The 27213-nt window shown below is 32.1% G+C and overlaps 1 protein-coding gene and 3 long non-coding RNA genes across 4 annotated transcripts; all 4 read right to left on the bottom strand.

The window, feature by feature from the left end:
* Nucleotides 1-6737: 6737 nt before the first annotated feature.
* LOC109621173 (uncharacterized) lies at nucleotides 6738-8249 on the bottom strand. Its single transcript, XR_004599618.2, has 2 exons — nucleotides 7803-8249; nucleotides 6738-7705 (listed from the first exon to the last, which is right to left on the bottom strand). It is a non-coding gene; the product is annotated as an uncharacterized lncRNA (long non-coding RNA).
* A 7448-nt stretch (nucleotides 8250-15697) lies between these two features.
* Nucleotides 15698-17986, bottom strand: LOC136273071 (uncharacterized). Its single transcript, XR_010711246.1, has 3 exons — nucleotides 17081-17986; nucleotides 16878-16966; nucleotides 15698-16296 (listed from the first exon to the last, which is right to left on the bottom strand). It is a non-coding gene; the product is annotated as an uncharacterized lncRNA (long non-coding RNA).
* A 476-nt stretch (nucleotides 17987-18462) lies between these two features.
* On the bottom strand, nucleotides 18463-20269 carry LOC136273085 (uncharacterized). Its single transcript, XR_010711261.1, has 2 exons — nucleotides 20138-20269; nucleotides 18463-19869 (listed from the first exon to the last, which is right to left on the bottom strand). It is a non-coding gene; the product is annotated as an uncharacterized lncRNA (long non-coding RNA).
* Nucleotides 20270-20359: 90 nt separating this feature from the next.
* Nucleotides 20360-26799, bottom strand: LOC105324433 (uncharacterized). Its single transcript, XM_066087628.1, has 5 exons — nucleotides 26512-26799; nucleotides 24346-24573; nucleotides 22707-22961; nucleotides 22117-22251; nucleotides 20360-20505 (listed from the first exon to the last, which is right to left on the bottom strand). The coding sequence occupies exons 1-5, from the start codon at nucleotides 26582-26584 to the stop codon at nucleotides 20360-20362; spliced, it is 837 nt and encodes a 278-aa protein (XP_065943700.1). The 5' UTR covers nucleotides 26585-26799.
* Between the last annotated feature and the right edge of the window lie 414 nt (nucleotides 26800-27213).

The following is a 27213-nucleotide window of genomic DNA, read 5'->3' as shown; positions in this document are numbered from 1 at the left end:
TTTATCGACATTCCGGTAATCAAAGACTAGTCATTACAGATATTACACTTAAAATACAATGTTAAATATAACCATGTCCTATTAAACATTTTTTTTAGTGTAATTAGTATATAACAGAGAATATAAGGACAATTTAGACAGTTTAAAGGTATGGTGTTAAGCAATATAAAAAACAATGTATGATATATAACATTGACCAGTCTGGTAAAAAAAACAACTTTCGAAAATTCAAATTTATCATGAAAAGGTAAACACGCCTAACTTGTAAACAACTTTTTTATTAGATATTAAATACTTTCGGAAGTCATGTATGATAATTCCTTCGATTTCAATGTTTGAAATAATCTTAAATCATTATTGCGCATGCCCATTGTTGGAAACCAGGAACTTTGTTTAGTTTTAAACATTAGACAAATTTTATTTTATATTAGAAAAACATGTGCGTCAGATATTACATGTAGAAAAATAATAAATTTCATATTTCAAAAAAACAACAACAACAAAACATTAAAGCATGTGTGCGAGAAAAAATTCTAAAAACAAATACAAAACACGAGGCCCAGGGGCCACATCGCTCACCTGAGCAATAATTGAGTTAATTCTGATCAAATTAGCATTACAGTATCAAAATATCTTGACAGCTAAGTACAGAAAATCTTGCTAAAAAAAATTTATCCACCTCTTTTTTTTTTTTTTGGGGGGGGGGGGGTAAATACCAAACCCCTTTTGTTGTTGTACCTGTAAGAAGATTTTTCTCTATTCCTATATACCCCCCCTACATTTCGTGACCCGACTTTATTCTAGGGAATCATGGTTTCATCAAACTTAAATCTGCATAACCTGTGTTTTGATACTAAGTACTGAGTTTTGGACCGGAAACTTTCCTAAAATATTTTTAAAGATTTTCTCTATTCCTGTGTAAAAATTCAAACCGCCATCACGGCCCCGCCCTATCACTAGGGACTGTGATTTTAAAAACTTGAATTTACACTACCCGAGGATGCCTCTTCACAAGTTTAAGATTTTCTGGCTAAATAGTCTTTAAAAAGAAGATTTTTAAAGATTTTTCTCTAAATATTCCTATGTAAAAATTCATCCCCCATTGTGGCCTCACCATACCCCTGGACTATTATTTAAACAAACTTGAATCTATACGATCTGGGGATGTTTCTACTCAAATTTGGGCTTTCATGGCCCAATAGTTTTGAGAAGAAGATTTTTAAAGATGTTCTTTATATAAAAATTTATCCCCCATTGTGGCCCTGCCCTACCGCCAGGGACCATGATTTGAACAAACTTGAATCTACATTATCTGAGGATGGTTACACGCCAATTTGAGCTTTCTTGGCCAAACAGTTTTTAAAATATATTTTATTTAAAGATTTTCTCTGTATATTCCTGTATTAAAATTTATCCCCTATTTTTGGCCCAACCCTACCCCTGTGGACCATGAATTGAACAAACTTGAATCTACACTCTCTGAGGATGCTTCCACTCAAATTTGAGCTCTTCTGGCCTAATAGTTTTTGAGAAGAAGATTTTCTCTAAATATCACTATGTAAAACTTGATCCCCCCATTGTAGACTCACCCTATTCCCGGGGACTATGATTTGAACAAACTTAAATCTACACTATCTAAGGATGCTACCACTCAAATTTTAGCTCTCCTGGCCTTACTGATATTGAGAAGAAGATTTTTTAAGATTGTCTCTATATATTACTATGTAAATCTTTATCCTCTCATTGTGGGCCCACCCTACCCCCAGGGACAATGATTTGAACAAACTTAAATCTACACTGCCTGAGGATGCTTCAATTTTATTTTGAGCTTTTCTAACCTAATAGTTTTCGAGAAGAAGATTTTTAAAGATTTTTCTCTATATATTCCAATGTAAATCTTGACCCCCCCAATTGTGGCCCCACCCTACCCCCAGGGAACATGGTTTGAACAAACTTGAATCTACACTACCTGCGGATGCTTCCATTTTAATTTGAGCTTTTCTGGCCTGATAGGTTTTGAGAAGAAGATTTTTAAAGATTGTGTCTATATATTTCTAAGTAAAACTTGACCCCCCTCTTGTGGTCCATCCTTACCCCCGGTGACCATGATTTAAACAAACTTGAATCTACACTACCTGAGGATGCCTCCGCACAAGTTATAGCTTTTCAGGTCGAATAGTTTTTGAGAAGAAGATTTTTGAAAAATACCAACAAATTTTCAATAATTCTCAATTATCTCTCCTTTAAAGAAGGCGTGGCCCGTCATTTGAACAAACTTGAATCCCTTCACCTAGTGCTTTGTGCGAAATTTGGTTGAAATTTGCCCAGTGGTTCTTAAGAAGATGAAAATGTGAAAAATTTACAACGACGACTAGAAAGACAACAACAGCGACAGACAACAGATAAATTTTGATCAGAAAAGCTCACTTGACCCTTTGGCTCAGGTGAGCTAAAAAGGCTAAGGGAAATAAATGTTATGACGATAACAAAAACATTAATTCATAACAAAGTTAACCGATCATTGGCAAAGTCCAAACTAAATATGCAGTTTTCAACAATATCATTTTAATAATTTTGATTGAATTTACAAAAGATTGATCAGGCTATTGTGTATCCTTTTTATAAGATATAGGGGGTTCATGTGAAATCTCCAGCTATTTACTTTCGATTCATGTTTAATTATATTGAAAGAGGAATCTTTAACAAAACCAAAAAACTTTATTTCATTGAAATATTCCGTCTAGAAGCAAAGATATAAGATTTTAAAGTTGAGTATTGTACGGCTTTTTGTAATGATTTATATTATGCAATGTGTAGGAAAAAATGGCACCAAAATTGTAATTTTTTTGCATTTTTGATATTTAAATTTCAAAATTAAATATAAATCTTGTTTAAAGTCTTAGCAAACTGTATATTTTTAAAATTGTCATGTTTCAAGCTGTATTTTAATTGCATCATAATTTGCATAATTTCAAAATGGCCGCCAAAATGGCGGAAATTTGCATATTTCCAAATATGGTCATCAGGTAGGTTATACACAAATTATGAAGATTTATCTAGATATAATTCCCGCAAGTAGTTAAAATTTCCTATAAAATATGTTAAGTAATTTATTAGTTTTAAATATTGATGCTTAAGATAAATTTTTGTTATTAATTAACTTTAATTAATAAAAGTAATTACCATCAATTGCTAAAAATACATGTATATATCAATTATAACTATATATGTGTAAATTTTAAGTGACATATTATTAGAAACTAATATAATGACCAAAACAAAAAATCCAACAAGTATCTTAGTCTTGTATATATATTTAATAATTTAGATACATTACATATTAGGGCCTTAGATATATTACATGCAAGCAAAGTACATGTACATGTATTATGTTATACAGTGTGTCTAATCTTGAATTATTATTTCACCTTTTTGGAAATCAATTAACAATGGGAATTCACATGCTTCCATATCACCTTCATACAAGCATTCATACTTTGTCATCCTTCCATTCAATCTTTTTACACACAAAACTTCCCCCTTGTACCAACAAACTTCATTTGAAGTTTGATCTTTTAATTTATGAAGAATTTTCTTTCCAACTAATTTGGAAGGAGACTCAATAAAACTTGGAAGAAGAAGTGATTGTTGTTTGATTGTTATTTTTCTCCTATTTTCTTTTAGTCTCTCAGCTAAATTTGTTTTTGATTCATTAAATTTTTGTTCAACCTGACTTAAAGGATGGTAAGAGAGTTTAGAATTTTCAGACACCTCTTCCAAATGTTCATTAATTTGCATAACTTTTACCAGATTATGTTCTAGATCTTCAATAGAATACACAACGCCTTTACTGCTTTGTTGAAAAATATTTTTAGGGCCTTTGCTTGAAAGAATATTTTTTCTAAACTGCAATTGTGCAACTAATGCATCTCTTAACAGCTGGTCTTTGTTAGATTCTTGAGACACCTTTAATTTGTAAGACTGGATGTCATCTCTTTTCTGCCATAAACCACCAACATCTGTCAATTTATTTGTTAGCTTTACCTTTTGGTTGTACATTTTATTTTCTTGCATGACTCTTTTTTCTTGTTTAGCTCTTAAAATTTCAAGTTTTGTTTCATACAAAGACCTTTGTCTTTTTTTTATTAACTCCATTATTTCAGGTGCAGATTTTCTTGCATCATTAATAATGGAGTTTTTTTCACTATTTGAAAGAGAATTTAACCAAGTAGATGTTTTATTGTTAGTCCACATGATTACAGACTCATATGCAGTTGTAGAAGCTGATGGTTTAAGTCTCATTAAAACATCTAGTTGGGCAAAATCTCTTTCAGAACATGTGTTTGTTGTTGGTACTGCAGCGGCTCTCAATTGATCAGTTTCAGATGGTTCATAATATATTCCACCAGGAAGTTGATCTTTTGCTTGCCTCTCAAGTATCAACAACATGCCACCTAAAGCCAATTCTAAAGCCATTTGAGTATATGTTTCAAATACTGCATCATCTGTGTTCTCAAAGAGAGAATCATACACCTCATCTTTATGCACACTCTCCTCTGGAAAAATTAAATGGCCTTCAAGAAGAGGTGATGCATCTTGTGACAAGTCTTGTAAGTTCAACTTCATGTTGAGAAGCACAGGGTTCAAATCCAAAATATTTTCTGTTTTCTCAATAACCCTCCAGAAGGGACCTGTAATTATTTTGTCTATGATACCTAAAGCTCTAAGACTGCTAGTGTAAACTTTTTCATTCACATCAAAAGAAATGCTTTTCAACAATTCATTAGGATCTGACCAACTGTCAAGAAATGTTTTGATATCTGCTAAATGGTGATATGTAGCCCCAGCTGCATAAAAAAGATGGTTAAACCTATGTCCTCTAAAGGTTATAAGTTTATTTTTTACACCTTTTTCTTTCAAGTGGGTGGAGAAGTGGGACCCCACTCCTGACTTTTCACAGCCATGCATTGTTAATGCCTTGCTAACTGTTCTAGTCAGTCTTGAGGCACCACTTTCCTTCCAATCAAAACTGTAAGGATTCTTTCCTGAACAAACATTGTTTTCAAAAACACTTAAACACTTGTCAACTTCACTTGCCATGTTTACAAATACATGCATTTTGCAAAAAAATGATGCCACCCTCCCCATTTCTTTTCTGTTAATTTCTGGCATTTCATCCCAATTCTTTAGAACATCAGGAAGAAGACTTTGCCGCAATTCCTCTAACTGTCTATTAAAAACTGGGTTTGTTGCACCCTGGTCTGACATTGTTGAAATAATAGTTGCTACAAGTTTAGAGAAAGATTTGTCTTCATTATGTAAGCAGTTTGACAATTCAGAAATATTTGCTTGAAAAGCTTTCATCAGACTATCAGCATCTGCACTGCCAATTTCAGTCATTCCAATTGAGTAAGACCTATGTTCAGGTGTGGTCAATTGAAATGACTGAAATTGTTTATGGAACTTTGAAGTTCCATCCTGATGCAGACAGTTACCTTTCATATCACCTATGTCACATGAATTAACCATGGCATCTCCAACCTGACACTGGGCAATACGTTTTGCTTCAATAAGCAACCTAGACCTAACACCAGCACTTGGAAGTCTCGACAATGTTTTGCCTGCAATATTTTTTAAGACGGTTTGAATTACTTGATTTACTTTTTTGCAACTAACACCGCACTCAGTTGTTAGTGTCATTATTGTTTCACGAATTTCATTTGTGTACTTCCCATCACAGAAAGAAGTTATATTAGACTCATTTAATAGAACATTGTTGATTTCTTCAAGCTCTATTATCTTTTCCTCTTTAATTTTGATTTCCTGTCTCAGTTTCATAATTTGTTCAACATTTTCAGAAATAAAATTGTCAAATTCATTTTCCCTTTTTTTGTTTAATCTACAAATCTTAACCAGCAGATTTCTCTTTTCTTTTTTGAGGTTCTCTACTTGTGCATTCTTTCTTTCACTCTCTTCTCTCAATTCTTGCATTTCTTTCTCTTTCTCTCTTAACACTTCATTCTTATTATCCAGTTCAATTCTCTGATTTTCTATTCTCTGATCTCTACGTTTCAACTTCTTGTTTGAATTTCTGGCATCAAGTTTTCTAACTTTTTCTTTTAAAAGTTCAAAATGTTCTAAAGATTTATCTAGCTTTTTTGACAAGTCATCATACTTTTTTTCCCAGTGCTTACACTCTCTCTCTAACACTTTCAAATCTTTAGTTTTTGACAATGTTTCTTGATGTTTCAATGTACAAGAATCTAACACTCTCAATAACAAATCAATTTTTTTTTCATAATGAAATATTTGTAAATTCAAATTGCTCAGTTGTTCTTGTTCATCAACAAGCTCTCTCTTTAGCTGGCGGTTTTCAAACACAACATCTTTTGTTTTGTTGACAAGATAATTCAGCTCTTGAGTTTTGATGTTGTCATCAAATACTGGAAGCTCAATGTTTGGAACAGGAAATTCAAATTCTTGGCTGAGCAGTTCTGATAAGCCTTCTGCAATTTTGTTTTTCTTTAGATCTTTGATTTTTTTCTTTAATCTAAATATCTTTGTGCGAAAAACACGCACAGAGCAATTTTCCCACTTTGAGGTTGGGTATTTGGTTTTAAGAAATTCAAGGTTTTCAGGAAAGCTTCTCTCTCCATCAAGACATTTGATGATATCTCCATTTGTTGGGCATTTTTTTTCCAAATCTAAAATTTGATACCAAAAATAAAAATAAAATAGAAATTTTTATTTTTTAATAAACCATTGCCAAATTATTTTTTGACATCATATATTTTTTTAATTGACCAGTTCACTGTCCAGCAGTTAACACAGTTTGATTGCTTGATATTTGCCAGCAAATATCAAAAACAGATTTTAAGGAATATCTTTTAGTTTTCACACCGACCAGCAGTGACATTCATGAGGATGGATGACCAGCACACACTTCTGAAAATATAATAAATATGGTGCAGCAAAGTATCTTTACTATAAATTATTGGTTCACCAAACATGTTGGTATACAACCACACTACACAATAAGATACATGTACATATATAATTAATATACATACATGTGTATACATATAGGTACATGTACATATCTGTGCTAATGAAATCAAACTATAATATATCAAAGTTACATTATGTAAATAAAATAAGAATTATTGTACTCTATATAATTTTGGAGCTTAATTGCAAATATTCATTTACAGTTTTATAAGAGTGACAAAATCAAAAATTCTTTTGGTATATGATAATTGTAAATAATGTGATTTTACTATTAATTTCTATAGGTGAGTAAAAACTTATAGCTTTTTAATTTTGAAAGTATTAATTTGGAATTCCAAGTAGTCTTGCAATTCAAAAATGTTTCATAATAAAATATTAGTTTAAAAAAAAAACCTTTGTTTTTATACCACGGAATTCGGAAGAAACTCTACACTATGAGTATGATGTATAAATATAGGCATGACGATGAGAAAATTCGAATTGCACAGTAAAACTTTTAAGTTATCTTAGATTAGCAATATACTAATAACAATTTTACTTAATAAATTTGAAACATTTATATCAATACAGCGTTTAAAAATGCACGTGAAGACTTGCCTATTCTGATGTCTGTTATAACGTTCGCTTCTGCCATGTCGCCGATGTTGACGTCGGTAAGGTTATCAAGGTCATGTTTCACTGGGGATTCCGCGGCGGCCTGATAATAATAGCAGGAAACTAAATAGACATTCTTACGGGGGAAATCATAAGATTTAAGATTCTGTGTGAATTCTTTTCATTGAAACGTCGCTTACCATATGGAATTCACGAAACATACAACGCAGTGTCTTTGGGCCTTCGTGTTTACATCGGAGAGGGGGAATTCCAGTCTATATTCAATCTGCAGTTTGTAACCTCTTCCCTGATTGGCTGATATATTAGCTGTCATTACGTATAGCTTGCGGAAATCCAATCAAACTGCGCGACTTGTGCAAAAATCGAGCAAAACTAGCATCCAAGTTATATTACAAATGCTAAAGACGAAAAACCGAGCATTTTTGACTACGGGGAAATATAACTAGATATAAAAGATGACGTTTAAAAATTAGTACCATTTAAAAGAGCAACTTATTTACGTTGCATTTATGAAAAAATTCAGACTTTATAAAAGTGAAAGAAAAAGTTAAAGCGAGTTCAAAATCGTCAATTTTACTCCGACTAAGCCGAAAATTACGACGTCACGCCAGGTAAACTGAACCCCCTATAAGATATTATTTTGATTATACGACTTAACAACCTGTCGTTAACAAAAATAGAGCAGTTTAAAATTTTGCTCGTGGTGTTAAATGCACTGTTTTGATGCACACTGCCAATTTTTACCTGGTCCCACAGTTACCAACACTTTAAATTCCCTACACGTATATTTTAAATGATACGTGCATATATTTAAGCTCAGTAACTCTTGGCTAAAGAGTTTGACTTAAAGAAATTGAGTAATGTTTGGAAATGAATTTTGGAACAATTTTTAAAATTAATTTTGTTACTTTTTTGTCGAGTTTATTAGAATAATATTGAACAAATTTTCATGTTTGATAATATTTTTTCCACTATTCAAAAACGTGATTAAAACAGTGATATTTAATAATAGTTGATCATTTGCAAAGTAATGCAACACACGTGGACTGATGCAAATTACAAAATGAAAACAACTTAAATATGGTATATCTTAAAGCTGCTTGGTCCGATTTTTTATCAAATTTTATGCACGCTTTTAAACGATGGTTATGCTTAGTATATGTATAATAATAGACATTGCAGTAGTTTTCCCAGTCAATTAAGCCAAATTTCAATGAAGAAAAATACGTACACATTATTGCTAACAAAACAAACGACATAAAAGGGTACCGAGTTATTTCGCCTCATGTTAAATTTCACCCCTGACGACGAGGCGGGTATGGTTGTATTACGACTTTGTCATCGCTTTGAATAAAGGTCGAAATGATCAGACAAATTACAAATAAACATGTGTACGTTTTGTTTGCTAATATATCTGAAGTTTGTTTTCTTTACAATCGATGCAGAGCATGCGTGTTGAATGACCCCAAACATTCGGGGGACGAAACTAAATGGTTTCTTTTTCTAAACATTCCCGTGATGCATTTTGGTTTGTTTTTTCGTTTGCCCAAAGAGAAATTATTTTTATTTACTTTGAATATTTCTAACTTTGAAAGGAGATTGATTCTGCTGGTGTAAATAGGAGAAAGTCCATAACTTTCTACGATAAATGGTTTGTATGGAAAAAAAATTGATACTGTAATAACAAATAAATCGGACCAAGCAGCTTTAAATGTTTCTATTTATTTCACTGTATGTCTTTAATTGGTAGTATTAATTTTCAAAGTGAAATGGGGACTATTTATTATTATTTTTCGCAGTGTACCTCTTTTCTTTATTAATTTGTTGTTAATTAATTTAACAATTCATGTCTTAGAATTAAAAAAAAATGATCTTATTGTTAACTTGTTGACAATCCCGTCCTCCCTTCTCAGCACTTTTCCCTTCCGTTTAATAAATTTTAAATGACAAAATATTACTGTCTCAAAATTTCGACATCTCAAAAATACATTTTCAAAGCAGAGCAACGCCAGCCTCTAAAAGGATAGAAAAGAGATCAGGTGGCTAGGAGAAATATTCATCCCCTGTCGACCAATTTAAAAAATATTCTCATCTGGTTCACCTCAACCAAGACGAAGAAATAATGAAAAATTTATGATCATTTTTTTTTTGTATTTTGTAGATGACTTCAAGTGGTACCTTTACATAATGACAAGACTCTTTACCCACCGAATGTGATAGGTTGATATCTTCTGGTTTGCTAGTATTCATAAACATTTCCTTATTATGTACATCATTTCAAGTGGGCACTCTCATTAGCAGAAATCTTAAACAAGACTAGTAACCCTTCGAATGTGAAAGGTTGAAATTTTCTTGTTTGGTAGTATTCATAAACATTTCCTTATTATGTACATAATTTCAATTGGGCACTCATCTTAGCAGAAATCGTGAACAAAACTCGTCACCAACCGACTTTTAATATTTTCTGGTCTGCTAGTATTCATAAGCATTTCCTTAATATGTATATAATTTCAATTGGACACTCTCCTAGGCAGAAATTATGAACAAGAATCGTCACTCTCCGAATGTGATAGGTTGATATCTTCTGATATGCTAGTATTCATAAATATATTATGTATTGTCTACAAAACTTCAAGTGAGTCTTCAACTAACAGAAATCGTTGACAAGACACATCACCAAAAATAACCATTGGCTTATATCTATCAGTGTGCTAGTATCGAGAACAATTCGTGAAAACTGCGTGATATTTTACTTATTATTATATTTACCTGTTTAATGATTTAAAATTTTAAGATGACATGTGATGATAACAAACAGTGTTTAAAATCAAACATCCAAATGAAAAAAAAAACATAAAACAGGAGGAGAGCAAACACGGACCTCTAAAAATAAAACAGAGGTAGGATCAGGTGACATAAGGGAGGAATAAGCATCCTCTGCTGACCCGTCTCAACCGCTGTGTGCTCGTTATCCTGTACTATCACTATTGCAATGGAAAAAAACCTGAGACTATCAAAAAATCTGATAAAACACTGAGAGACCCTGACGTCGGCACTAAGTGTTAAAATGTCGTGAAGTCTGCAAGTAAAATTTTGTTTTAGGTGTTTTAACCAATTAAATCATTATCAGGTGTTTATTAATTTCAATATTTTGCAATAATCTTCACATACATTGTTTAACACTGCAGCACATGTTAATGTAATGATTTAAATTTTTATTCACCAGCTCCAAAGGAGAAGGGGGTACAGTGTGTTACCCTTGTCTGCTTGTCCGTCCGTTTATCTTTCGGCCTCTGTTAGAAACCTGTTTTTATTAGGAAGAGCGTATTAGTCCCCTACTGGTTTTCACCGGAGGGGACAATAGCTTTTCTCTGCGCCCGTCTGTCTGTCTGTCTGTCTGTCTGTCTGTCTGTCTGTCCCACTTAAGTTTTCCACACTTTTTATGCCCCCCTTCGAAGAAGGGAGGGCATATTGCTTTGCTGCTGTCTGTCGGTCAGTCGGTCGGTCTGTCGGTCCGCCAACAGTTTCCGTTCATTTTCTTCGCAGAGGATGAATATATTGAAATGAAATTTGGTATATAGGGTAATCATGATAATATATAGGTCAAGTTCGATATTTGGTACGATCAAGCAATTTTCGACAGAGTTATGGCCCTTGGACTTAGAAAAATTATATTTTTTTTCAGGTTCCGCTCATTTTCTTCGCAGAGGATGAACATATTGAAATTAAATTTGGTATGCAGGTTTATCATGATAATATTTAGGTCAAGTTTGATATTTGGGTACGATCGAGCAATTTTCGACAGAGTTATGGCCTTTGTACGTAGAAAAATTCCAGTTATTTGCAGTTTCACCTCATTTTCTTAGCAGAGGATAAACACATTAAAATTAAATTTAGTATGCAGATTTATCATGATAATATTTAGGTCAAGTTCGATATTGGGTATGATCGAGCAATTTTCAACAGAGTTATGCCTCTTGGACATAGAAAATTCCAGTTATTTGCAGTTTCTGCTCATTTTCTTCGCAGAGGGTGCACATATGGATATGAAATTTGTAATACAGATTTATCTAAATAATATCTGGAATAAGGTCGAGTTTGAGTTTGGATATGATAGAGCAATTTTCGACAGAGTTATGGCCCTTGAACTTAGAAAAATACCAGTTATTTGCAGTTTACGTTCATTTTCTTTGTGGATGTTTCCGAGGAAGGGGGGGGGGGGCTAAAATGTTTCACAAACATCTCTTGTTTTCTTTATGCGTTTGAGGAATCATACGAAATTTGCTGAACAGCTTCAAAATGTCAAACTACAGATCAAGTTTACACTTTTGTAGCGTCTGGTTAACATATTTTCGAGAACATTAATGTTTTTTATTCCATTTTTTAATGTTCGGGTTCGTTATCGGGTTCCGTGTGTATTCAGTAATAATATCGTGCATTACCTGTACTATTCCCTAATTGTTTCTAACAAACAAATAAGTTCTGTAAAATAGTGTCAAGCATTGTGTTAATTTAATCGACATTGGGTTTTTTTTATTATTACAAACGGGTTCGTTATCGGGTTGGTCTGAATAACAGTGCATTGTTTTCAAAAACTTCTACAAATCGGTAGCAGACGTGTACTGCTTATGCAATACTCTCAAAATGCTTTTTTTCAATTAAGTACTAAATAAATCAAGTTGTTGTATCATAATTAAATGAACAAAAAATTGAATATTTAGGAGGTAAAACAGCATCAAAATGAATTGCGATTATCCAATTTCAAATTTAATCAAAGTACTGAAGTACTGACGGCAGTTGATTTTATCGATTATTATTTATTCAAAATTAACGATATGTGATTTTGCATGGCAAGTAGTATCAGTATCTGAAAAATTGTATGGATCCAGGCAAGATTGAACTCTTGTCTAGTTCAACCAAACGCTCGGCTGTCTCCGTTTATCTCCGTTTATCTGTTTTGTCGAATATTAACGGAGACAGCCAAGCGTCTGGTTGAACGAGAGTACATTAAACTCTAGCGTAGGTATACATACGACTTTAAAAAAATATCTAAACTGTATGTACAATTTTAAATCTTGCCATTTTCATGGTAATAATGAATTAGTTTTCTCGAAAAACAATGCTTCAGAATATATAGCATCTAATTTATCGATTATTTTAAAGAACATCAATTATTTTCAAGAACTAAGATTATACAAGTGGCACTGAAAACAACCCTTAAAGACCCTGAGGTCGGCACTTAGATTTCAAAATGTCGTTAAGTCTGCAAGTAGGTGTTTTGTTTAAGATGTTTGAATCAAATAAATCAATATCAGGTGTTTAGTAAATTCAACAAATATTTTGCAAAAATCTCGACATGCTACGTTTTACACTGCCACACATTTTAAAGTAATGATTTTGATTATTTTACACCCGCTATAAAGGAGAAAGGGGTATACTGTTTTATCCTTGTATGTCCGTCCGTCCTTATCTCTGTCTCTCCGTTAACAAAACTGTCTGTCACATTATTTCAGCAATTATTCATTGCAGATGCTCGAAATTTTAACACACTATTTGTTTATGCATGCCATATTGTAGGAAATATTTTTGTATAAATTGGACGTCAACTTATTTTTAGACGAAATTTTCAAACAAATGTTTGCAGATGCTTGAAATTCTAACAAACTATTTGTTTAGGCATACCATTGTGTGGGATATATTTTCGCATTAATTGGTTGCCAACTTCCTGTTTGATGACGACTTTGCTTACCTTGATTAATCACACCAGAGCGAGGGTATTACTAGTGAGCATTGGCTCACAGATATATCGTTTACGCATGTTTCTCCATTTGAAGCATTGGCTCACAGATATTTTGTTTACACATGTTTCTGCATATGAAGCATTGGCTTTTGATATGTACTGATGCGTGTTACAGTGAATAGTTTCTTTTGATAAAACGGTTAAAACAGGGTTAAACTGTGTTAGCTATCGTCCTTGGTGTTTCTGTTTTCGTCATTTTATTTATAATTTTCTCGATCTTGGAAGTAGCAAAATAAAGAGGCACTCAGAAAAGGTTTTAGATATTAAAAAAATTAAGTTAAGCCCGAAACTTCATACTAAGAGTATTTACATGTTTGTGTAGATTTCAATTGTGTCCCATATTACATCAGCAGAAGGATAGATTATTTTTCATTATATACTTCTTGAACTTATACGTAATGTGTATATATATTGTGTGTGGTAATCTATTTTGCAAAATACTCAATATAGATAACAAAAATAAACTAATCTTTTAAGTAGGTAGAGCTTAATTGAGATTGAAAGTTGTACGGCAATATGCTTTTTAAAAAAATTCCATGAACATTTGGTCAAAAACATTTCATAGATGAGATTTAAATGATGGGGCGCTGTAAATAGCCATTACTTGATATTTACAAACCATAATGTATTTGTTGTGCTTTGTTACAGTAGTATGCATCGTCCAATCAACCAATCTATGTGTTTGCTACCTGCAAATCAGATGGAGGCAATTGACGATCGTTTATTATAAGAGCGCTCGACTGAGGAAGGAAGTAGATCTTAACAAACATCTCAAGGTTGTTTTAACAATTCTGTGTATTCGGTTGTACTTATTATTAAGCCTATAATAATGCAAAAATACTAAGTGGAATAATGGAAACACATAGAGACGACGTAGACTTTAACGTTTATTTCTAACGAGAAAACAACCTCGCATGCTCAATCTTTTAGAACTAAAGAGACGAATAAACGACATTTTAGAATACGGCATCCGCCTGATGACAAAATGGAGTAACCCGGTTTTTTGAAAACTACACGTGATAAGAAAAATGTAGTAGCTTACTGTTGAAACATCAATTATATTTAATGTAAAGTTTTATATGTGGAATAATCCGTTTTTCAAAGGTTACACTTGCTCAAAGGTTACAAGTCTATGGTAGGTTGGTTCTGAAACATCAAGTGAATCGAATGTAATGATTTATTTGATGCATAACTTTTATTTTTTTTCTATTCAGTACCATGTTTCTTTTTTCTTTGGAACATACTATTCTTTGTTCTTCGGTAACTTGACTCAATTCGTTTGAAGCATTGTAGATATATCCCGCTGTTTAACACACTCTATAAATTAATTTTTTTTTTAATGAAGTGTTTATTCAATTCACTAACACGTACTGCACCATTGTCATGTTTGTATCATGTATAAACCGTTCAGGCCTGTGACCTACCTGGTGCTTTTAATATGTATTATATTATAAATAAAGTGACTTGATGGTCGTGACAATTGTTTGAATACACTGACGTATTTTTAAATGAGACCTTTATATTAAAAAAAAAGGAAATACCCAAATTATAATGGTAAAATGCATGCATTTTTCCCAGAATAATAGTGTATAGCTATACTATTTATAACGTTAGATTTTAGGTAGATCTAATGGATAACTTGTTGACCACGTTTGACTGAATACAACTTCGGAAGATGTTTAACCATTATTATGGTTTACGTTTTAATTTATTACCGAATGGCGTGGCTGTAATTCTAAGAGCATTTACATAGTTTTATCCAGTTCCTCTCCATTATAAATGTACGCCATTCACGTACTTATTATGGGCTAGATAAGCTTGAATCGATATGATGATTCAATATGTATTAATAATATTCATTTGTCTGAGCAATAAAGGAAACACTCTTCAACTAATCAGCCCAAGGATCACAGTATTGAGATAGCGAGATATTGTCCTTATTACAAGAACTGCACAGCACAAATGGTAAATTAATCTCTGAATTCTACATGCAAACAAGAGCGCAATCACAGTAATGTTATACAAAACGTTTAATTGATTTATTTACGCGTTGTAAACGTAAAATTCTCTGAATATATGTGTGTACAGACGTGCGGAGTCTTTTTCAGACATAGTCATGTATATGGTATTTCTTTAGTTCTGGCTAGTGTGTTAAACCTTTAGCGCGGTTGATAGAGTGCTCGCATTCCAAAGAACCCGGATTCCAACCCCAGCAGAGGCAAAGTTTGTCCCTGTTACATAATCCTTGATGTTTAGTGCATATATTTACAAAAGAACGATTCATGCATTTTTATTTAAAGAAAAGAAGTGTTTATAACATTTCTCATATCATGATCACATGGGGAAAACGCAATTTTATATGCAATTAAATACAATGTGAAACGATGCTGTTGACAACGCGTTGCCAACTACAAGTTAAGATTTATTGTGACAGTGACTTAATCCATTCTTCCACTGCCTGTAGCAATCAAAGGGTAATCACAATTTATTGCATGTTTATAATTATAATTTATCGATGTGCCAATATAAACTAATAACAAATATAAAAATCAAAACAAAACCGATGCTGAATGCTACATATGTCTCATTTCTAAATTGCTCCATCGTTGTATTTATAGGGACACTTCTCGTTTAGTATCAGCACATCTATTACCGTAATGCTTCTAAAAATAATAGCAGAATATGTTTTTGTCCCCTTCCGACTGCTGATTTGTATTACAATGTCATACATTGAATTCAGTGGTCTCAAAGTTCATTTGATAGTCACTACAATCACTCCCGTCATTGGTGGGGCTCGCCTAGACATACTGCTGAGGGTACATGTGATGAAGGATGTCTCACAAAAATGTGTTATTTTGTTGCTTTAATGCTGGCTGAAAAGAGAAATATAACACTTTGTTTACATACTGGCTTCATTCAAACAATACTTTACCGAAAAAATACAGTAACATAACTCATATTTCCGACTGTCTGCAGGATATCTCATTGCCACTTCAAAATAAAACAAAAAGTGAAAAGCTGTCAACGTGAGAGCTAACCGGGTTTTCTTTTATGTGAACTGTATCCATAATCCATGTCAACCCGTATCCAATGAAATGGTGTACCCTATATGCAATATTTAGCCAAAAATGACCTAGTTCAAAAGCTGTTTTTTTTTAATAAATCATTAGAATTCAAAATCCTAGCAATATGCACACCTCTGATATATGTACAATTGATCTGCAAAAGAACAACTGTAAGGAAAAAACTGTAGGAGGAGTTATCCGTACAATGAGGGTACCCTTTTGGCAGCCGCCCGCCTGCCGCCATTTTCATCATTTTAATAACCGGATTTTTTCGTTGGAAAACCCGGTTAAAAAGGAAGAAAAAAAGGAAACTTAAAAAGGAAGAAAAAAAGGAAACATAGTTACATATTTAAATATCATTAGCTTTAAAAGAGAAAAAGTCTTCATACCTGATTAAACTTAAGCATGGTCAGTGGTTAAGCGGGTGGCCGTCTCCATACAACAGTACTGATCGTTAACGTCTGAACAGAGAGCAGAACTAGGTCATTATAAAATGTTGGTTAGTCGTTTTTAAGTGCTTAATATTTATTATAAATAAAGGAAAAAAATAATGCAGATAAAGTTAATTTGTACTAAGTTTTATTGTTCTTACATATGGTAAATCATCTGTCGAGGGGCGTGGAAATGGTACCAGAATCTACTACAATGATATTTTGGGTGATTACTTTTTATATGTTTATTGATTTATAAAATAACAAAATCCAAACATTTTCCAGTAAAGAGTTTTTGTGACGATTTGTATAAAAAAAAACTTATACAAATTGAATTTTTTTTTTCAATTTTAAATACATGTAATTAATATATATATTTATTATTATTTCTTTCGAAGACGAGGTCGGGATAGAATTTTTGCGTTTAACGACAATCTTCATGTACTTTTTATTTGTTCAATCTGCAGATAGCTGCATTTTTTTCTCCAAATTTAAGGTAATCATAAATCAATATAATGACTTAAAGGACTAAATAAACCAAAATGTTATATCATAACGAAATGAACAAAAAATATATATTTAGGAGGAATAACAACTTTAAACTGTGAACATCCAAGTTCAAAGTTAAACAGTATAGGTTGTATTGGTGCATGTATCTATTTTATGAGAGACCATTACTAACTTGCCTACAAAAACAGAAATAAATTATAAATTTAGGATATGAATAACAATAAAACAGTTATTTTAGTAATATATAGGAATAAGGTTTTATGTTATGCATTCCATGTAAGTCATAATTATATGCATTATTCAGAAAATCAAAAAACTAAATTACACACAAAAAAAAAAAAACAACAACAAAAAAACCAAAAATAAATCCCACAAAAAAATAATCATAATAATTCATGAACACTTACCCACAATGCACTGGGTGTATTATCGCCGGTTGGTTGATGTAAACTTGGAAACACTATACATAACTCAATAATGTGCAGGTTTGCGCAAATGTATCAAATTGCAATCTAATCGAGGTCATTCAGATTTTTGTAGACAAGAAATTGTGAACATTCTGGTATACACTGAATATTAACGCATTATATTTTATGATAATATGCATTATTTACATAATTACTTACCCATGATACACTGGGCGTATTGTCCCCGACTGGTTTATGCATACTTGGTTACTCCGTACGCAAACTCAGTAAAATCGATAACATCCAGTTTTGCGCAAATGCATAAAACTGAAATACTACTTGAGGTCATTGAGACCTTTGAAAACATAAAACGTTCGGCATATACTGAATATTAACGTGTAAGGCTGCAGAAGAAAACCTAGATCAACACACACAGAGGAACGATGTCAACACGTACGTGTAAACAAACCACGGCATATGATGTAATAAACACAAACAAGCCTTAGTACCTTTCCATACTAACAAATTAAAGTAAAAGAAAGTTTGGATATTCTTTATGTTATTGATAAATGTGTTAATTATTTGAAAACATATATGATTTCATAATTTCTTGTTGTTTATTTTGGTGTTTTTTTTTTGTTTTGTTACTGTTTCATTTAATAATATTTTGCACTGAATTGGAACTTACCAATATTTTCAACAATTTCATTACTTTTTTTTATTAAGCTTGCAAAATGTATAATATAATAAATATCGATCGATGTATCTATCTATCTATCTATCTATCTATCTATCTATCTATCTATCTATCTATCTATCTATCTATCATTATCTATGCTGGGTTTAAAAGAAGCATATGGAATCTGAGTTGCATGCAATCATATCATGATATCACAGCTATAACTTAGCATGTACCTATTCAAATATCTAAACAATGAAATATAGACCCCCCCTCAAAAAATAAAATGAAAAATAAATGAGACAAATTATTTCACAAATTAAATGTTATTACATAAATTGACGTCATGACTGAAAAGTTGAATGTCGTGTATATGTCAGAAAATTCTGTGAACATTTTCAAAATATAAGTAATCTAAGAACTCTAATAAAGTATTTTAGTGTGATTTATTGAAAATTGAACAAAAGAATATTGGTGGAGATTTTAATTTTGTCAGTCATTTAATTAAAGATATGTAATTAGCTTTATTTATCGGTCAGACTTTCCTTTGCCGTTGTTTACGATATAAATATCCAACGAGAACAACACTACCCCGTATACATTGAAATCCAAATGGAACATGCATTAATAGTGTGATTAATGCTTAAATTAAAAAATGCTGCTAGAAGCCCTTGTTTTGTCTTGTTTTGATGCAACATACCGTTTTCCGTGCAAAAGTTACGAAGATTTATTGTGAAAGAGATGAATATCTATTTTATCGAGGAGAATAGAGGATTCTAGTAGCTATTTTGATAAAACTGAGATCTTTTGCCTCTCCTTAATATGTTTATTGTTTTGTGGAAACCACGGGGTAGTGTTCTATCTTACTTTATATTAAGGGATATACGTAAGCTGTTTAAAATTATCACGTGATAATGCACCAATGTGGTACTAATGTACTTTCCTATATTTTTTGCATTGATATCTTTTAAAGAGGATAATACCAAGTGACTAATGTACTTCCCTAATTTATTGCATTGCCATCCATTTAAGAGGATTATACCAAGTGTTTGGACTGGTTCAAAACAGTTCTTCAATCTTAAGATTAGGACTCTAAATTACCAATATGCTTCCTTCACATACCAGCATTTTAATCGAACTATCTATCACTTGATTTATCTAATTTATCAACGTGTATGACTATATAAATGTATAGTAGGATAATTCTTTCACTTACGAGTTTTACACAAGTCTCCTTGATAATCAGGATTACATCCAGTCAAACATGTTCCGTTGATTTTGGAACACTGGTTTACATCACGACAGTGTCCACATGTTTCATTGCATTCGGACCCATACTTTCCTTTATCACAAGCTAAAAATTTAATAATATTCCTATTATTGATACTTTGACAATGTCCAAAAGGTGAATGAAAAGCAAAACTTCTCTCCAAAACATTTAAGTTAACATTTCGTTGCCTGAATGTCAAAATACATCTATTGCATATTCTAAATTACAGCGTTAACTTATCTTGTTTATTTATATGGATATCAAGAAGAAATAAATACTTTTACGATTTAGAAAGATTTTCAATAACAAACTTTTGTTTATTAACAATGAGCAAATGAAACAAAACACTTACGAGTTTTACACAAGTTCCCTTGGTAACCAGCATCACATCCAGTCAAACATGTTCCATTGATATTGAAACACTGGTTTAGGTCAAGACAGTGTCCACATGTTTCACTGCATTCAGAACCATACAACCCTCTGTCACATGCTACAAATAATGTTAATTCTCTTAAAGTTTAGATGTTCTATGTATTATAAATCTATTTTCAATCAAAAGTTTTTACATGTGTAACTACTCACGAGTTTTACAGAAGTCCCCTAGGAAACCAACATCACATCCAGTCAAACACGTCCCATTGATATTGGAACAATGGCTAACATCGCGGCAGTGTCCACATGTCTCTTTGCATTCGGTTCCAAAAAATCCTTCGTTGCAGGCTGTAAAACAATTTAGTATAAATATTTACACGTATTAGGAAATCAACAGTCAAACTATGAGTTAAGGTAAAAGTACATATAAAATTATGGGTTCAAAGGTGAAAAACTTAACTTTTTTAACTTATTGGACTTGAATTTCATCAAAAAATAAATAAAATATATATGTATCCATACTATTTAAGATGTAAGGTAATAAAAACCAAAGGCTGAAATTATCATCTGAAAATCACACTTTTTCTTGTTTAAGAATTTAATAAAAGTGGATGGATACTTGTTTATATATTTAAATTTTATTGCTTACTATGCCAGAAAACTAAAATTAATTAAAAAAAAAGAAAAAATTGTTTACATAAGAAAAATTATAGCATTTAGATATGTCACTTAGAGAAAAATAGAAAAGAGTTATTTCCCTTTGTTATTATTGAATTATGTCGAATATAATGATGAAAAACGCTTATAAAATATCTTCAAGTAAACACTGATTTGAGTTTTTGATGTGCACCTATAATAACTTAGAAATTACAATTCTACTTGCAAGAATTTTAATGAATTCATGGTTTATGTAAAATGTATGACGTCACAGGAGGGTGGATTTACTTTAATACTCTGATATTTAGAGCATAATCCATGGTGACATCTGTATCACATCCCATATCGACCCGAGACTCCAATATCAGCCCGAGGGCATCTAATGTACATGCAGCAATTATGACAAAACATGTGTACAAAGCCCGCTTGTTAGCAGGTTACTTTTTTGTGCACAGTCGCGTCCTACATATTCCGGAAAAGATTTAAGCGGACGACTGTGAAAATATTTTTAAAATATTAATTTTAATATTTATAAATAAACGTTATATGAGCTTTTTAAGCGTTCATTCATTAAAGAGATCTGTCTGAAAAATCACGTAACTGGATATTCATTCTTTCTAAGTAGTCAGTGTATAAATATTCATATCAATCTATAGCGAGTGCATGTCCCCGGCGCGAAGCGCTGGCAAGAATAGCGAGCTCTAAAACCTAGTGCGAGAATGGAAAACAAAACCAAACCATCCACTACCAAAGTGCCTAATAGTCAAAACATTAACCATCAGCTTTACCTAAAATTTTAATATATGATTTGTTCAGCTGTAAACTTTATTTTTTTTAAAGGAAAAACTCCATATATGTTATCATTTAAATGGGTGGTTATCCTTTATTTTTTTTCGATATAGAATTTCTTCTGAAGGAGATTAAAGTAGTATAAGAATGACCATTGCAATCGACCCCTCTTAAATCTATTCACAATTTATCTAGTATTGAAAACGCGTTACGACGTCAATTTTGCTTATACCACATGGTAATGTTTATCGTGCGTTTTTGAAAAATGTCGTATATTTTCAATGCAAACATAGCCAGCATATAAACTGAATGTTAACGTTCAATTAATTGCTACACACAACTTTTTGCAGGATTAAACACAAAATATCCTAAATAATTTTAGTGTGAAATTGCGTATAAAGATTACTGAAAGATTTTATTTGCATACGTTGCACTGTTAATGGCAAGTTTTTAAATGTTGAGATTATAGCGGTACTCGTTTATCTTTTTAGAGTTGCACATAAGCAGCTGTACCTAGTTCACATCGGTAACCTTGATATCCAGCTGTACAGCTCTGACAGGTGCCCGTCTCTTTGTGACAGTATTGACAGTTAACGTCTGGACAGGGGAGGGTATTGTTTGACCCGTAACATCCGGTAGCAGGACAACCTGTATAATGAATATCATTAGTGATTAGTAGAACTAAATAGTATAACTCTGACAAAATGTATATCTTAATATGTTAAATAAAGTCTTTTAATAAATTATATGTTAAACTAAAGGGTACTTAAGGGTTTAAAAATGTGCACCCTGCGATAAAACTTATTTTCAAATGGTTTATATCAAATGTCAATGTAGAACCATGTGAACTCACAATTGACATTAATTTAAAAATGGCTTCAGTTACTTTAATGTCTATTTTAATTTCTATTTTCTTTAATGTTTATTGCAACTTAATCATTATCGTGCGTTGAAAAATACAAACACTGAGACTGACACTGAGACTTTCACCAACAAATAAAGGACCATATGTCATCAGTCTGTTAATTTTCATTCATTTATCACGTCATGTACCGTATTTATTTTCTGATCATAATTTGAAGGCGGTATAACACTACACCCACCGTACACCTCCACTTCACAGAGTTCACTGAAAACATCATTAGAGTAATAGTTAGGATAGGTAACTCCTGGTAGTCTCTCGTTGTAGTAGATGACGTACTGTCCATGTACAGGACAGGTTGTTTTAAAGACAGCAGGTATGGTGTCTAGTGTAAAGTTGTCGTCCTTGTAACACAGTGTTCCCTGTAGTCTGGCTGTTGTATTGGAGACGTACACAGTGAATCCAATGAATAACTTAGTGCGCCAATTAGAAGGACCTGCATAAAATGGTAATCAATTATTGATGGACTTACATAATCATGTAGCTGGACAAACAAAGTTTAACACACATACGGTATTAAAGACAATTTATGATGTCGTATCTGTAAAAGAGGGTACCCAGTATTGTGTTTGTTGTATCTTTTAAACATTGTGAAATAAATTGAAGGGTTTGCAGTAAAATTCGATTACTTAAGTATATTTAAATTGTGTTTGATTTGCTTGTTTAGCTTAAAAAAACAACTTAAGATGAACGGTATTTCATTCATTCTGTTTTACTGTAGTCTGTCTATTGTATTGAGTACGTACAAAGTAATCGCACACAGCACTATTGACATTAAATGAATTTGCAGTAAACATAAAAAACAATATTTATTTCCTCTTTTTTTATTTTTTTTATTAATAAAGCTAGATAATTATTGAAGTTCCTAAATCGCATTCGTTGTATTAGAGACGTGCACAATATGTCTATATATTTACCTTACATGTAGGAGGCAGAAATAAAATCAAAATAAGAAAATTACCTATAGGAAATGAGTGGCTGATTACAAAAAGGAGATAAACGTATTATCACACATTTTATTCTTAGTTGTTAACATCCATCAGCTCATACTGAGTAATCACGGGTTGGTCATAAAGAAGTCTTTCATCCTAAAGAAGTTTTTAATTCAAGAAAAAACGTTTTATATTCATTATCATAACTTTACTGATTTACACCAAGGCTCACAAGAGAAACGAGTGTCCTTAATTGTGCTAACACCTACCGTGTCACTGGGCAAACCTAACGTTAAATTGTTACGGTATTGATCTATTTCTATTCCAGTAGTTATAACAAGTGGATTTCAGGTTTAAGCATGTCGCATTACTGATCATTTTAATACTGATGTGATATATTGTCGTAATAATCAGATGTTTATCAGACGTATATATATATAGTAATAAATATTGATATTTAAATTTACATGGTTCAACGTTTCATAAAATACCCAATGCGCTTGAATTTTTATTTTATTTTAATGTTAATATTACTTATAATAATCAAAATAACAAATTCATCATCTTGTTAGTCGGGGAGTTGGAATTTTGTTGAGGTTGGGAAGATGTAATTCTAAAGGTTAAATTTTACGAAAACAATTTAATGAAGATTAGTTTCACACACTTTTGGGTTTTACATGATTTTGTTTCATACGTGTAACGTATCAAATTAATGTATTGTCGTATTTTATTTCAGAACACACCATTCTTATAGACTATTATACTATTATAAGAAGTTGGGTGAAATGCGGGGCTTAACACTAAAAGTATTGATACAGGTCAGCTATTGTTGAGGCATATGTCGTACTGGACTTAAGAATGACTAAATTTTAGTGAATGTGACTATACCCCATGGTTTATTGTCCGTCCTGAAGTAGATGGTGATGTTGTGGATGCTGTGGATTGTGGTCAGGTTCACCCACCAGGTGGCGGTTTGTTTCCAATTTGATGCAGCACATTGACCTCCCGATATACTCAGGTCTGATTTACGTCCATCCACAGCGTTACTGGCGTCAAATGTGTCGACACCTGTTAAGGGGTACTGTTGGTATGCTGGTTTGTTGAGGGCGACATTAACTGTCTCGAAAGAAACAAACTTAAGCTACAGTTCGTTAAAAAAAGAAATGTATATTAAAAAAGAACATTTATTGTCTATATGTCATTACATTTCTAAATCAAATTTCTACTTATTACAACCATATGTATAACAACATCATTTAAAGGTACAATAAAAACCGGACGACTTTTATAATAAAAATATATGCATCCTGATTTTTTTTTTCGTTTCGTCTCTTTTTCGGGCATTACTTTTTCTTTAATTTACATTGTACACAATGACTAAATCGTGTATTGTTTTATATCATCAGTATTTAAATTCATTAATTAAAGTTTTCCAGTAGATCACGTGCTGTGAATGAAATATTTAAAAAAATATACAATGAGTTATCGGCACAATAATTAGGTGTCATTTTATTTTTGTATGTTAAAATATCATCCACTGTGACAAGTTGTTGATCCTCTGTAGATTCATATCATGTTGTTTTACCTTGAACTGGAATGTTTAAGGTGAAATGCAACCCATTGCAACGCCATGCACATTCTTAATTTTCACGTAACATTGAGAACTATTATAAATGAATAATGCGGTTAAAAAAATTACAAGTCACATTACTTTTGATTTTGAAATCCAGCACAAGACCCCATTAACGTCGTTAACAAAATATAAGGACTTGAAGCGTCATAGTTCAAACTAACTGGCCGTGCAACAATAAGATTTTCTTATTTTATTGACAATCTAAGCGTTTTGTTTTCGATTAGGAAATATTGACATAGTACATAATGGCGCGATCAAGTACCTCCTAAATAGAATACACTTGCATGTCTCGACTCAGAAATAGTAAAAAAAATGTTAATGACGTTAATGACGTTAATGAATCATCTGGAAAGGCTAGCTTTATTCTATCTCCGTTATTCCGTATCAGTATAATCCATTTCCGGTCCCAGTGCCTTATTTAACTGGCTAAATAAATACATCTTTATTGCATATAACAACTTTTCTACTTCGCAATACGATATACTTAGAAAAGTTATTCCGGTTGTCGTCAAATTCAAATTTTACTCCAGTTAACATAATGTTGTATGACATCTGGTAATAACAACAGTGTTTAAAATCAAAAGTCAAAATGGAAAATGGAAAACAGGTGCATTGCAAACACAGACCTCAAACAGAAATTTAAAAGCACCACTTAATCGAGTTGTGGTTACAAACGCCTGCGCACGATACGGGGAGAATGTTTTTAAGTGAATATTTGGTGCTTTTATGAATAAAGTTAAGAAATGATCACTATTATAATTATTGTTATTTGTTGAAATATCAACAACAATGCACTTTGTAGATGCTCTGCAGATTCATATCATGTTGGGTTTCTTTTTCAGATTATAAATGGCGAACATCGAAAAACAAAAAACAATGGGGAAACTCAACAAACATCATTAATTTACTTGTGACCTCGAGAACAGAAATAATTGAGGAAGCTGTTCGGAGAAAAATAGGATCAAATATGTCCATCATTCATATTAATGTTTAAATCCGCTTCAAAAACTGACTAACACGCCTTTACCAAATCTAATGACTTGAAGCATCAGATTTAACTACTTATTGGCTTTGCAACAATAGGGTTTTTATTTCTTATTATTCTTATTATTTTGCTTTCTTTTCAAATCCGATAATAAGTATGGACTTTGTACAATATTATTACCCCCCCCCCCAAAAAAAAAGTTCCATCATTGTAAAACAGTTATCCTTGTACATGTACTTAGATACAGTAATCAGAGCAAATATCCGTTATTTATAGAAATTTCTACCATTTTTTATCAACGGAGATAAATTGCCATTGATAAATACAACAACAAAAATCACCCAAAATACAAAAATTGCTTTTTGTTATTATATTAGATTTTAATTATTAATTATAATAATGTCAAGTTCAAACTTAAGAAAAGGTTCTAGCTCACCGTAGCCATCGGCAAAGACGAAAAACCCGACACACAGAAACACTTGATACATCTTTGTGACGAAGCCGGACATCAGGGAATGGAAGAAATCACTCACGATTCACGAATTCTGTTTATAATTTCACGCAGACAAAAGAACACCATAGGATGATACATTAAACCTTAAATTATCATCCTTTAATAATTTATTGGCTGCTGCTAAAAAATAGGAAACTTTCTTACGATCTCGTGTAGTTTTATAAAACTCTTTCCTCGTTTAAAAGTTCAGTCATATTGTAAGTACTTAACTTTGTCGCTTCAATTATTTTAAGAGAAGCAAAGAAAGGAAGTGCATTTCGAGACTTGCAATGATATCACAAAGATATCGCCTGAAGCATTTTCCTGTTTACCGACACGCCGGTAATAGCAGGAGATTCTTCAAAGATATAATATTTGAGCTAGTTATGCCCTATTAAATGGTGTCCTGTTAGTACGAAAAATGTACAAGAGAAAAAAGGGACAATGTAAACAAATACTAGTTCTTGTATTAACTCTTTTATATGAAAATTGATGGCATATGAAATTGACCGGCCTGGTAAAAATCCTTTCAAAAAATTAATTTTATAATGAAAAAGAAAACACGCATAATTTGTATACAACGTTTTTTGATTAAATATTAAATAAATGTACCTCCGAAATTCATATGTGGAACATCCATCGGTT

Source organism: Magallana gigas, chromosome 1 (assembly GCF_963853765.1).
Source record: "Magallana gigas chromosome 1, xbMagGiga1.1, whole genome shotgun sequence".
Classification (NCBI taxonomy): Eukaryota; Metazoa; Mollusca; class Bivalvia; order Ostreida; family Ostreidae; genus Magallana; species Magallana gigas.
Note: the sequence above shows the minus strand (reverse complement) of the source record. Positions and strands in the feature narration are given on the sequence as shown.

Bases quoted from the DNA above. Each gene is read 5' to 3' on its own strand.
- LOC105324433 (XM_066087628.1), bottom strand. From the start codon at position 26,584: ATGTCCGGCTTCGTCACAAAGATGTATCAAGTGTTTCTGTGTGTCGGG. The intron at 22,252-22,706 runs GTGGGTGTAGTG...TTCATTATACAG, and splicing joins CTGTGAAGTGGAGGTGTACG to GTTGTCCTGCTACCGGATGT. The intron at 20,506-22,116 runs GTACAGCTGCTT...ATTGTTTTACAG, and splicing joins AGGTTACCGATGTGAACTAG to CCTGCAACGAAGGATTTTTT.